Here is a 13,149-nt window from a genome sequence, read left to right as displayed (position 1 = left end):
GTTTTGTCACCTAGGCTGGAGTGCAGTAGCGCAATCTCACCTCACTGCAACCTCTGCCTCCCGGGTTCAAGGGATTTTTCTTCCTCAGCCTCCTGAGTAGGTGGGATTACAGGCACCCGCCACCATACCTGACTAATCTTTGTATTTTTAGTAGAGATGGGGTTTTGCCAAGTTAGCCAGGCTAGTCTTGGACTCCAGACCTCAGGTGATCCGCCCACCTCAGCCTCCCAAAGTGCTGGGATTACAGGCATGAGCCGCTGACCCTGGCTTGCAGAGGTGATTTTTAAGCAGAGATCTGATGGGTAATGCTAATGTGGTATGTAGACCTCCAGATAGAGGGAATGGGAACAAAATGAAAGTTGGATGGCATGTTTGAGGCTAGAAAGAGTGCCAGTGTGGCTGGAGTGAGCTGGCAGAGAATAGTAAGGAAAGAGGTGCAGAGGGAAGCAGGTTCCAGAGCATAGGAGGCCGTGCAGGCTGTAGAAGTAAGCGGATTTTATTTTAAGGGTGATGGGAGACACCAGACTGCTTTATGCTAAGAAGTCACAGGACCCGATAGAAGCTGTAGTGACCTGATAAGAGACTGATGTATAGACTAGATGGCAGTGACTGTAGAGGGACAGGAAGGAAGGCAGGGAGACCACTTAGGAGGCTGTTGCAGAGGGTGAGGAAAGAAATGGTATAGATTTGATGTTACTGAGATGGGGGAAATGGAGAGACTGATGAATTTTGGACAAAGTTCATAGGTAAAATAGTCAGGAGTGCTGATATGTTGGATGGAGGAGTGAGGGAGTAAGGGAACTCAGTGGTGACTTGTAGGCGTTTGGTTTGTACAAATAACACTTGCTTATTTAAGACACCAGGTTTTATTGTGTGAAATTGATAAAACTAAGTCTTTAAGAACCTGATTGATACAAAAAAGAGAGATAAATTAGTCTCATTTGTATTATCTAACACAGTGGTTGTCAATCAGGAGCGATTTTGTTCCCTCAAGGGACATTTGGCAATGATTGGAGACATCTTTGGTTGTCACAACAGAGCTTTGAGGGGAATATGCTACTGAATAGTGCATAGAGGCCAGGGTGCTACTTAAAACCACAGGCAGGACATAGGGCAGCCCCCGACAGAAGGAGTTTATCTGGTGGTATAAAAGGTCAGTAGTGCTGAGATTGAGAAAGTGATGGATCTGACAGATGAAGGTTTAGTCTAACAGGACATCTGGACACTAGTGAAGTGGAAAATATATAAGGGACAAAAAAATTGAACCAAACATCAGTTTTTCCTTCATCTTTTTTTTTCTTTTTTCTTTTGAGACAGGGCCTTACTCTGTTGCCCAGGCTGGTTTCTACCTCTTGGGCTCATATAATCCTCCTGAGGTCTCCCAAACTGCTGGGATTACTGTACCTCGTCTTTTTCCTCCCTCTTTTAGTTCTGTCTGCTCCTAAAGTAATTTAGCTGGTGAAGTCAGCATTCTCTTTAGACATATTTTGTAACCTCTCTGATGAAATGGTTAAGACTTTCTGAGTTGTATTCATTGATCTTTTTTTTTTTTCTTTTTTGGGGACTGGAGTTTTGCTCTTGTTGCTCAGGCTGGAGTGCAGTGGCGCAATCTTGGTTCACTGCAACCTCTGACTCCTGGGTTCAAGTGATTCTCCTGCCTCAGCCTCCTGAGTAGCTGGGATTACAGGTGCCCACCACCACACCTGGCTAATTTTTAGTAGAGATGGGGTTTCACCATTTTGGCCAGGTTGATCTCGAACTCCTGACCTCAGGTGATCCACCAGCCTTGGCCTCCCAAAGTGCTGAGATTACAGGCATGAGCCACTGCGTCTAGCCGTATTCATTGATTTTTCTAGCCTCAGTGGAACCGTGCTAGGAAAACCAAAGGACTTACAGATCCTTTATTTATTTATTTATTTATTTATTTTTGAAACGGAGTCTTGCACTGTTGCCCAGGATGGAGTGCAGTGGCACAATCTTGGCTCACTACAAGCTCCGCCTCCCAGGTTCAGGCCATTCTCCTGCCTCAGCCTCCCGAGTAGCTGGGACTACAGGTGCCCGCCACCATGCCCTACACTTAGAGCATGAGAGGCCTCTTAGAGCATGCCCTTTTTTGTCCTTTTAGTAGAGACGGGGTTTCACTGTGTTAGCCAGGATGGTCTCCATCTCCTGACCTCATGATCCACCCACCTTGGCCTCCCAAAGTGCTGGGATTACAGGTGTGAGCCACCGCGCCCGGCCCAGATCCATTATTTAGAGCTTGTAATAAATAAATGATTCATGCTGATGAGCCATCTGTAATCTCTTGAAGCCAGAGGCAACACCTTAGCACATAAGTTAAAGGTCAGAAGAATAGGATTTCTGGTAGTTAGAGTTCTTAGTGGAGGAAGAGGATAGAATTTTCCCATCTCTTGGGTCTTGTGTGGGAGTCAGACATCGCATTTTATTAGAATGTTAACCTGTCAGGAGAAGAAAGGTGAAACAGTAAAAGGCATTTGTTTTTCTTTGTTCTTGTGTTTTTATTTTTTATTTATTTATTTATTTTTGAGATGGAGTCTCGCTCTGTTGCCAGGCTGGAGTACAGTGGCGCGATTTCAGCTCACTGCAATCTCCACCTTTCAGGTTCAAGCAATTCTCCTGCCTCAGCCTCCCGAGTAGCTGGGACCACAGGCGCCCACCACCACACCTGGCTAATTTTTGTTTTTTTAGTAGAGACGGGGTTTCACCATATTGGCCAGGCTTGTCTTGAAATCTTGGCCTCAGGTGATCCGCCCGCCTCGGCCTCCAATGTGCTGGAATTACAGGCGTGAGCCACCGAACCTGGCGATTCTTGTGTTTTTAAAAAGACGCTGTACAACCATCCCATTCTCCTCTGTCTCATTTCTACCAAACTTACCTGCGAGTGTCTTCTTTCTGAGAGAGCAGAGTAGCAAACTGACAAGAACTTCCACCTGTTCCACCTTCATGCTGATTGTTTCTGACTGGAACATTAGGAGAGCCAAGGACCTTTTTATGTCCAAAGACTCTTGAAGCTGAGGCCTCTCTTGCTCTAAGTGTAGGTTGGTAAAGAAGCTCAGTGACCCAGGAGTGGTCAGTAAGAGGCTAAGGGAATGTTCACATGGGGCCGACCCTCTCTAAAATGGGAGCCAGAGATGAGACTCTTCGTCCTTCCCTTCAGCAAAGTCATTGGTGGACATCCTCTCATTGGGACCACTTCTTTTTTTTTGGAGACAGAGTTTCACTCTTGTCGCCTAGGCTGGAGTGCAATGCTGCGATCTTGGCTCACTGCAACCTCTGCCTCCTGGGTTCAAGTGATTCTCTTGCTTCAGCCTCCTGAGTAGCTGGGATTACAAGTGACTGCCCCAACACCTGACTAATTTTTGTATTTTTAGTAGAGACAGGGTTTCATCATGTTGGCCAGGCTGGTCTCAAACCCCTGACCTCAGGGGATCTACCTGCCTTGGGCCTCCCAAAGTGGTGGGATTACAGGCGTGAGCCACCACGCCCGGTGAGATTGCTTCTATAAGAAGACTCATTGTGTAGCTTGGCGGCTTCACTTGTTTACAGTCCCAGAAGAGTGCGGCTCAGAATACTGGGACTTGACTAAAAGATACATTATTCTAGTGGAGTTCAGGAATGGAAAATAGCAGGCTGGGCTCAGTGGCTCATGCCTGTAATCCCAGCACTTTGGGAGGCTGAGGCAAGTGGATCACTTGAGGTCAGGAATTCGAGACCAGCCTGGCTAACATGGCAAAACCCCGTGTCTACTAAGTCAGCTAAGCGTGGTGGCAGGCACCTGTAGTCCTAGCTACTCAGGAGGCTGAGGCAGGAGAATCACATGAACCCAGGAGGCAGAGGTTTCCTCTGCTATTTCTTGTCTCCCTTCCTTTCTTTCTGCCTTCCTTCCTTCATTTCCTTCCTTCCCTTTCCTTCCCCTTCCTTCCCCTGTCCCTCCCTCCCTCCCTCCCTTCCTTCCTTCCTTTTTTCCTTCCTTCCTTCCTTCTTTCAGATGGAGTCTCACTCTGTCACCCAGCTGGAGTGCAGTGGCACCTTCTTGGCTCACTGCAACCTCCGCCTCTCGGGTTCATGCAATTCTTCTGCCTCGGTCTCCTGAGTAGCTGGGACTACAGGCGCTTACCACCATGCCCAGCTGATTTTGTATTTTTAGTGGAGATGGGGTTTTGCCATGTTGGCCAGGCTGATGTCGAACTCCTGACCTCAAGTGATCTGCCTGCCTCGGCCTCCCAAAGTGCTGGGATTACAGGCATGAGCCACTGCACCCAGCCCTGTATGGGAATTCTTTACCACAAACTGGCCATGCTGGTCTGCCACATGTCCATGCCACTTCTATCTTAGGCTTGTCTGCCGTTCACTTTCTTGGCCCTGTTCTTGGCTTTCTGGTCTAGGATAGCTTCCTGGGGCTTGTTCTTTCCAGCTCCTCTGAGATTGGCTGGTAGATAACATAACAGGAGGAAATCCTTCAGGACTTCATTCTGGTCAGTAGATCGTGGCCAGAGGGATCATCATCTTCCAAATTGTTGAATTTTCCCATTTTTCTCTTCCAATGGCCAGAGTATTATAATGTAAGGATTAATTTTGGTACAGTGGCCGGTTAGCCCTTTGGCAAGTTCTGGTCAGAACATGAATATATCTATTATTGGTTTCTTAGGTGTCATATAAATATAACAATTAAAAAAAGATCTTAGGAGCTGTCAAAATTATAACCAATAGTTGGGTTAGTAGCAGGGCCTCGTCCTCCGTTGTTGCCTTTAATGCAAGAAACTCAAGTAGAAGCCCCTTTTGTTTAGTGGTAGTGGTAGAGGGGAAGGCATTGTATGGCATTTACTGGGAAACATAGGGTTGAGGATGACTCAGACCAAAAGAAAGATGAAAGAAACCGTATTATGTGCCTTCAGTTTCTGCTCAGTGTCTTGTGAGCTTTTTCAGCCTGGGGATCATTCAGTTACAACAGACTCTTGGCATTTAACTTGATAGGCTATTTTGTTTTAGTACAAGGATGTTTAAAATTTGACCCATGTAAGCCATCGAAACCACCGTGAGTCAGCTTTTTAGAGAACCTGTCTTTAACTACTTTAAGTTACCTCCAGTTTGCATGGTTCTGTTTTTTGTTTTTTGTTTTTTTTTCCCTGGCCTGTCAATTCCTTGAAGTGATTGATTTTTCTGGAATCGAGCAGGCATTTGGCTTTTTGAGCCAGGATTAACATAATAGACATATTTCTTATTAATTTGACCTTCAGTGTTTTCCTGTGGGTGCATCTACTGGCCGAGCCACCCTTGAGTTTATCCGGGAGATTATATAGGGCAGACGCACTTCTGATGGCTGGTCAGACTTTTCTGGGGAGTCTTCCCTGCTTTGGGAGGAGCTCTCTCATGAGATCATTTCTATGTGAGGCTAGAACTGCTAAGTATTGAACACATTTGCTTGATGGGAAATCGGAGGAAAGATGTGGGGAGACTGTGAAGAAGGGAAGAAAAACAAGGGTAAAGAAGTTTCAGGCAAGAGGAGTTGGAAAGACCTATGGAAAGAGACACAGGAGGAGCTTTTGAAGGTGGGGAAGGTTGGATGCTTCCCTGGAGAATGTTTTGTTCATTTTCCCCTTTTTTTTTTTGAGACGGAGGTTCGCTCTTGTTGCCCAGGCTGGAGTGCAATGGTGCAATCTTGGCTCACTGCAGCCTGGGTTCAGCTGGGATTACAGGTGTGCCACCATGCCTGGCTAATTTTTGCATTTTTAGTAGAGACAGGGTTTCACCATGTTGGCCAGGCTGGTCTCGGAGTCCTGATCTCAGGTGATCTACCCACCTTGGCCTCCCAAAGTGTTGGGATTACAGGCATGAGCCACTGCATCTGGCTCCTTTTGCCCCTCTTTTCAGTGGCTTTTGGCTAGCATTGAAGAGGCTCTGTTGACTGGTTTATATGGTCAGCTTGGTCATAGTTGGAGTTCTTGGGGCAGAGATGTTTTCCAGACATACATAAGTAGCTGATCTCTGGCTTGACTTCACTGGAGGATAATTGGACTTCCAGGTAGCTTCCAGAATTTTTGGTCCCTTCCTGATTTTCTTCTTCTTCTTTTTTTTTTTTTTTTTTTTTTTTGAGATGGAGTCTTGCTCTGTCGCCCAGGCTGGAGTGCAGTGGCTGGATCTCAGCTCACTGCAACCTCCGCCTCCTGGGTTCTCACCGTTCTCCCGCCTCAGCCTCCTGAGTAGCTGGGACCACAGGCGCCCGCCACCTCGCCCGGCTAATTTTTTGTATTTTTAGTAGAGACGGGGTTTCACCGTGTTAGCCAGGATGGTCTCGATCTCCTGACCTTGTGATCTGCCCGTCTCGGCCTCCCAAAGTGCTGGGATTACAGGCTTGAGCCACCGCGCCCGGCCCTGATTTTCTTCTTAATGAGACTAGGTTATTGCTGTCTTTCCCAGGAAATTTGACTCTAGATGTTAGAATACTTGAAAGAACTGCCAGAGCCTGGTTCTGGCATGAAGTCACAGACCCTCAGGTTCAAGTGAAGGGGCAGCATGATACTGCGCAATCCAGCATTCAAAGTATTCTAGAAGTTCTTCTACTTTCCAGCTCAATCCCTTCTGTCTCATGAATATGTTATCTACATAGCTAAACTCATCTCTCATAACTTTTTCTTTCAAAGCGCTCAATACAGTTTATGTGTATCATTCTACAGCAGTCGTAAATATTTATTGTCAATTGCGTGCTTTGTGAGTTTCAGTAATATCTCTGAACAAATGATTTAAAGTGAAGACTCAGAGATTAAATGAGACTAGGGAGGGATGGCAGAGGCCTTCATTCCCTGGAATGAAGCTCTCTTTTCTGTTTATCTCTGAGTAGAGGCTTTTTGGGGATTCCACCGTTCTCTTTTTTTTGAGATGAAATCTCCCTCTGTTGCCAGGCTGGAGTGCAGTGGCACTATCTCGGCTCACTGCAATCTCCGCCTCCTGGGTTCAAGCAATTCTCCTGTCTCAGCCTCCCAAGTAGCTGGGACTACAGGCACACACCACCACATCCAGCTAATTTTTTTATTTTTAGTAAAGATGGGGTTTCGTCACATTGGTCAGGCTGGTCTGGAACTCCTGACCTCAGGTGATCCACCCGCCTCAGCCTCCCAAAATGCTGGGGTTACAAGCATGAGGCACCGTACCTGGCTCCATGGTTCTTTTTGCATCCCCATTCTGGCCTAGTGACTCATGGGTTTAGTTTGTAATTGGTAGGTCATTGGGTGCTCTATAATTTTTTCCCCTATGTCTCAGTTAACTGTTACCTAGATCTGTGATATTTACAGACAACCTACCTACCTCTTCCCCTTTTCCTTTCTTTCTCTCCCTACTTTCCCTTTGCTTCTCCCCAACCCTCCACTTGTTTCATGAATTAGGAAATTAAATCAGTGGGATTCAGGCATGAACTACAGTGCCCAGCTATTTTTAAATTTTTAATAGAGACGGGGTCTTGCTATGTTGCCCAGACTGGTCTCAAAGTCCTGGCCTCACATGATCCTTATGCCTCAGCCTCCCAAAGTGGTGGGATGACAGACGTGAGCCACCACACTGGGCCATATCATTCTTTTGAAAAAGATTGAATGTTTTCTTATGCATTATATATATATTTATGTATATATATATATATATATATATATATTTTTTTTTTTTTTTTCTCTGAAAACGATCTTTTAGGCCAGACACTGTGGCTCATGCCTATAATCCTAGCACTTTGGGAGGCAGAGGCGGCTGGATTACCTGAAGTTAGGAGTTCAAGACCAGCCTGGCCAACATGGTAAAATCCTGTTTCTACTAAAATTAGCCTGGCATGGTGGTAGGTGCCTGTAATCCCAGCTACATGGGAGGCTTAAACCCAGGAGGTGGAAGTTGCAGTGAGCCGAGATCATGCCACTGCACTCCAGCCTGGGCGACAGAGCAAGACTCCGTCTCAAAAATAAAATAAAATAAAAATAAAATAAAATAAAATAAAATAAAATAAAATAAAATAAAATAAAACAATCTTTTGAGAAGGGGTCTCACACTGTTGCCCAGGCTGAAGTGCAGTGGTGTGATCTCACCTCGCTGCCACCTCTGCCTCCCTGGCTCAAAGCCATCCTTCCACCTCAGCCTCCTGAGTAGCTGAGACTACAGGCATGTGCCACCATGCCCAGCTAGTTTTCTGTATTGTTAGTAGAGATGGGGTTTTGCCATGGTGCCCATTCTGGTCTCGAACTCCTGGCCTCAAGCAATCTACTCGCCTAGGCCTCCCAAAGTGCTGGGATTACAGGTGTGAGCCACCTGCCCAGCCATATAGATTTCTTTCTTTCTTTCTTTCTTTCTTTCTTTCTTTCTTTCTTTCTTTCTTTCTTTCTTTCTTTCTTTCTTTCTTTCTTTCTTTCTTTCTTTCTTTCTTTCTTTCTTTCTCTTTCTTTCTTTCTTTCTTTCTTTCTTTCTTTCTCTCTCTCTTTCTCTTTCTTTCTTTCTTTCTTTCTTTTTCTTTCTTTCTTTCTTTATTTTATTAAAATACTGAGTTTTATTTCACATGTATATTTTTGTCTCCCCACCATTTCCATGTCTGACCACCGATACTACTATGTCCTATCATAACATTCCATAGATACTTAAAACCAAGCAAAGGGTGGAGTTCCATCTTTAAAAACTAAGCAGGCATTTTGGACAACACATTCTTGGCAATGGAACCTGGACAACATTTATCAAACACGGTAGGGAAAGTTCTCAGTCTGCATTATAAAAAGGACAGCCAGATATCAACTGTTACAGAAATGAAATAGGACGGAAAATTTTTAACAAATTGTTTAAACTATTTTCTTGAAGAGACTTCCTCCACTGCCAGAGATCTTGAATAGCCTCTTGGTCAGTCACCCGGAAGCAATTCTTCACCTCATTGATGAACTTGGCTTCCACTTTGGGAAGAGAACCACCTTTTTCTATACTTGCTTGCATTTTTGCTCTAATGTCTTCTACAGAACTAGGTCCTTTTGGTGTTTTAGGATTTTTTTCCTGTTTTTTGAAGGATTCTTGTCCTTTTGATCTTGGTGTTGATGATGGTTTTGAGTCTTTTCCATTCTGATTTGACTTTTGTGCATTTTTGGCTGGAGTATCTCGTATAGATTTCTTCACTGGTGCTTTTTCTTCAGTTTCCGCATCATCAAAATCATCATCATCATCATCTTCGTCATCATCTTCATCATCATCATCATCATCTTCATCAGCAGCAAGTTTTACTTTTTTCTGTGGAACCTTGCTACCACCTCCAGGGGCAAACTGCTTTCCAGATATACTTAAGAGTTTCACGTCCTCCATCTCTTCATCTTCTGACTCTGCGTCTTCCTCCACAGCTACTAAGTGCTGTCCACTAATATGCACTGGCCCTGAACCACACTTCAACCTTAAGACCACTGGTGGTGTTATTTCAAAGCCCCCAAGGGAAACCGTTGGCTGTACAGACATTTTCAAAGTTGCCAGTGTTACTTTAATTGGACTGCCTGCGTAATTCATTGCCTCTGCTTCAACAATGTGCAATTTATCCTTTGCACCAGCCCCTAAACTGACCGTTCTTAAAGATAACTGGTGCTCATTTTCGTCATTATCCACCTTAAAGTGATAATGTTTGTCGGCCTTTAGTTCACAACTGAAAAGATCGTTCTGGGACCTCAGGGGGCTCATGTCCATTTTCCATGTCCATCGAATGTTCCATCAGGTGGCGGCATGCACTTAGGTGGGAGAGAAGGCGGACGGAGATAAACGAACACTGCTCCAGAGAACAGCCACGCAGGACGGAATCACACCAGGGCCTTTTTTTTTTTTTGTTACAGAGACTCGCTCTGTCACCCAGGCTGAGCGCAGTGGCACAGTCTGGGCTCACTGCAACCTCCACCTCCCTGGTTCAAGCGATTCTCCTACCTCAGCCTCCTGAGTAGCTGGGATCACAAGCACATGCCACCATGCCTGGCTAATTTTTTGCATTTTTTTTTTTTTTTGAGATGGAGTTTTGCTCTTGTTGCCCAGGCTGGAGTGCAATGGCGTGATCTTGGCTCACCGTGACCTTTGCCTCCTGGATTCAAGCGATTCTCCTGCCTCAGCCTCCCGAGTAGCTGGGATTACAAGCATGCACCACCACACTCAGCTAATTTTGTATTTTTAGTAGAGAAGGGGTTTCTCCACGTTGGTCAGGCTGGTCTCGAACTCCCGACCTCAGGTGATCTGCCTGCCTCGGTCTCCCAAAGTGCTGGGATTACAGGCGTGAGCCACTATGCCTGGCCAATTTTTTGTATTTTAGTAGAGACAGTTTCACCATGGTGGCCAGCCTAGTCTCCAACTCCTGACCTCAGGTGATCCTCCCACCTCTGGCCTCCCAAAGTTCTGGGATTACAGGCATGAGCCACTGTGCTGGCCTAGGTTTCTTTTTTAATTCAAAAGATATATCCTTTTGAGGGAGGGAGTGGTAAGTATTGAATAAGGATCCTCCTTGTTCAATCATCCCTATTTTTCTCTCTCTCTCTTTTTTTTTTTTTTTTTTTTTTTTGGAGACATGGTCTTGCTCTGTTGCCTAGGCTGGAGTGCAGTGGCACCGTCATAACTCAAGCAATCCTCCCACATCAGCCTCCCAAGTAGCTGGGACTACCGGCACTCACCACCACACCCAGCTAATTTTTGTATTTTTAGTGGAGACAGGGTTTCACCATGTTGGTCAGGCTGGTCTCAAACTCCTGACCTCTTGATCCGCCCACCTTGGCCTCCCAAAGTGCTAGGATTGCAGGCATGAGCCACGGCACCCAGCCTCCCTAAGGAGAGCTTTTACTTGGGATAATGAAATTTCTAGGCTGGGCGTGGTGGCTCATGCCTGTAATCCCAGCACTTTGGGAGGCCGAAGTGGGCAGATCACGAGGTCAGGAGATTAAGACCTTCCTGGCTAACCCCATACTATTAAACATACAAAAAATTAGCTGGGCACGGTGGTGGGCACCTATAGTCCCAGCTGCTTGGAAGGCTGAGGCAGGAGAATGGTGTGAACCCAGGAGGCGGAGTTTGCAGTGAGCCAAGATCATGCCACTGCACTCCAGCCTGGGCGATAGAGCGAGACTCTGTCTCAAAAAAAAAAAAAAAAAAAAAATTAATTAATTAAAAAAAAAAAAAAGAAATTTCCAGCTGATGGTGATGACTGTGGCTTGGGGCAAACCAGCAATGATGTCAGTCAGCATGCCTCTAGCAGTTATTGCAAGTTACTCTGGGCCTCCACTGTGCTAAGTGCTTGATGTACATCATCTTACTTAATTTTTGCAGAAATCCTATGAAGTAGATTGTGTTGTTATCTTCATTTTAGAGGTGAATAACAGAGACCCAGAGGGGTTAAATAACTTCTTTAAAGTTATCCTAAAGTCAGTGGATGATAGAGCGAGGTTGGTTGAACCCTTAATGGTGATACTGTACCATCCCCCCACCCAGAGGTTATAGCATCTAGACATTTTGTGCTGTGTTCATTCATTTATTGATCAATTATGTCTTGATTTCCTATTTTGTGTCAGGCACTGTGCTAGGGTTACGGTGGTGAACAACACAGACCATATCTCTGCCAGCCTGGAGTACATTCTAGTTGGGGTGTTCAGAGCTGGAAGAGTGGGAAAACATTAACAGAGATGGTGGGTGGGATTGGAGGCTTTGAGCAAGAGAAGGGTTGAGTCAGTTGCCCAGGGTGTGATTTAAACCTAGCTCTCTTTTCTAGCCTGGTTTGTGTAGCTGAGCTTTTACTGTTAAGTCCCTTCTTAGCCCTCAGAATCATTCCAGAATGAAAGACCATTCTGCTCACTGCCAGGCCTTTAGTAGAGCGTACATCTGTTTTCACAGCCGGCCGAATACGGATATGCCATGCCACTTAGAAAGGCAGCTGCATCTCCCATCCAGAAGCTCCTCAGAAAGTTCCCTTGAGGATGAGGTGGGGCTTGGGGATGACTGGGTATTTCCAGTGTGTCCTCAGAATTCATCTTTGCCTTGGAAAGCTTTTTATTCAGATATAAATGGATTGCTGAACTGGGTGTGTTGGGTGTCGTCAAAGAAACTGATCAGGGCGCTAAAAATGACTTTTTTTTTTTTTAGAAAAAGAATTTCTTTGTGGATCTTCTCTGCATACAAACACTTTTATTAGGCCAGGCGTGGTGGCTCAGGCCTGTCATCCCAGTACTTTGGGAGGCTGAGGCGGACAGATCACCTGAGGTCAGGAGTTCGAGACCAGCCTGACCAACATGGAGAAACCCCGTCTCTACTAAAAATACAAAATTAGCTAGGTGTGGTGGCGCATGCCTGTAATCCCAGCTAATGAGGATCCTGAGGCAGGAGAATCACTTGCACCTGGGAGGCAGAGGTTGCAGTGAACGGAGATCGCGCCATTGCACTCCAGCCTAGGCAACAAGGGTGGAACTCTGTCTCACACACACAAAAATAAATAAAAAAAGAAACATTTTTATTTCTGCTAGAATAGGAGAGGAGCTGCAGGCAGTCTCTGTGAAGCAAAGTGTCAGAAGCACCACTGGTAGTTACAAGACATGGAGAGGAATTCCTGACCTCTCAAGTAATGGAACACTTTGGGGACACTGGAGTGGAAGAAAGTGATCTTTGCCCCTGCCAAATGTGCTCAGTGTGTTTGTGAGACTAACCCCGTGACTTCAGTGTCTTCAGAAAACATTTGATTGAGAAATGATTGTGTTTTTATGTGAAACTCTAGCAACATGTACATGAATAAACGTGAAGTATACACGCCCTTTAGGATAGAATGAACAGAACATTTCTAAACTTGCTGTGTTGAGGAAACAGGTTTAATAGAACTTAAACCTTGCTATTGGAAGGAAATCTCCTTATCATTTGGACTTTAAAATAGACTGGCTACTGATCTGTTTGACATAGTTTAGGTAAAATCCTGTTTGAAAATTAGGCCATGGGGTTGGACGCAGTGGCTCACACCTATAATCCCAAGTGCTTTGGGAGGCCAAGGAACGAGGACTGCTTGAGGCCAGGAGTTCAAGACTGGCCTGGGCAACATAGACCCTATCGATATCTACAAAAATACACCATTAGCCAGCTATAATGGTGCATGCTGGTAGTCCTAGCTACCCGGGAGGCTGAGGCAGGAGA

At 45.4% G+C, this 13,149-nt stretch overlaps 2 protein-coding genes across 6 annotated transcripts in view; one reads left to right on the top strand and one right to left on the bottom strand.

The window, feature by feature from the left end:
• Positions 1-9,813, bottom strand: part of LOC104656358 (nucleophosmin-like) — a 560,652-nt gene extending 550,839 nt beyond the window's left edge. Inside the window, exon 1 of one of the 4 annotated variants that reach the window (XR_004057475.1) lies at positions 8,685-9,813. Coding sequence is in view for 2 of the 4 variants with exons in the window: in XM_030931562.1 (XP_030787422.1) it covers positions 8,953-9,696 (744 nt within the window). In the remaining 2 variants the exon portion in view is untranslated. The remainder of the gene's footprint in view (positions 1-8,684) is intronic. The other 3 variants (XR_004057476.1, XM_030931562.1, XM_030931563.1) reach the window with 3 other exon arrangements.
• Positions 1-13,149, top strand: part of ZFYVE1 (zinc finger FYVE-type containing 1) — a 60,324-nt gene that overhangs the window by 9,471 nt on the left and 37,704 nt on the right. The window lies entirely within an intron of this gene.

This window comes from Rhinopithecus roxellana, chromosome 5 (assembly GCF_007565055.1).
Source record: "Rhinopithecus roxellana isolate Shanxi Qingling chromosome 5, ASM756505v1, whole genome shotgun sequence".
NCBI lineage: Eukaryota > Metazoa > Chordata > Mammalia > Primates > Cercopithecidae > Rhinopithecus > Rhinopithecus roxellana.
Note: the sequence above shows the minus strand (reverse complement) of the source record. Positions and strands in the feature narration are given on the sequence as shown.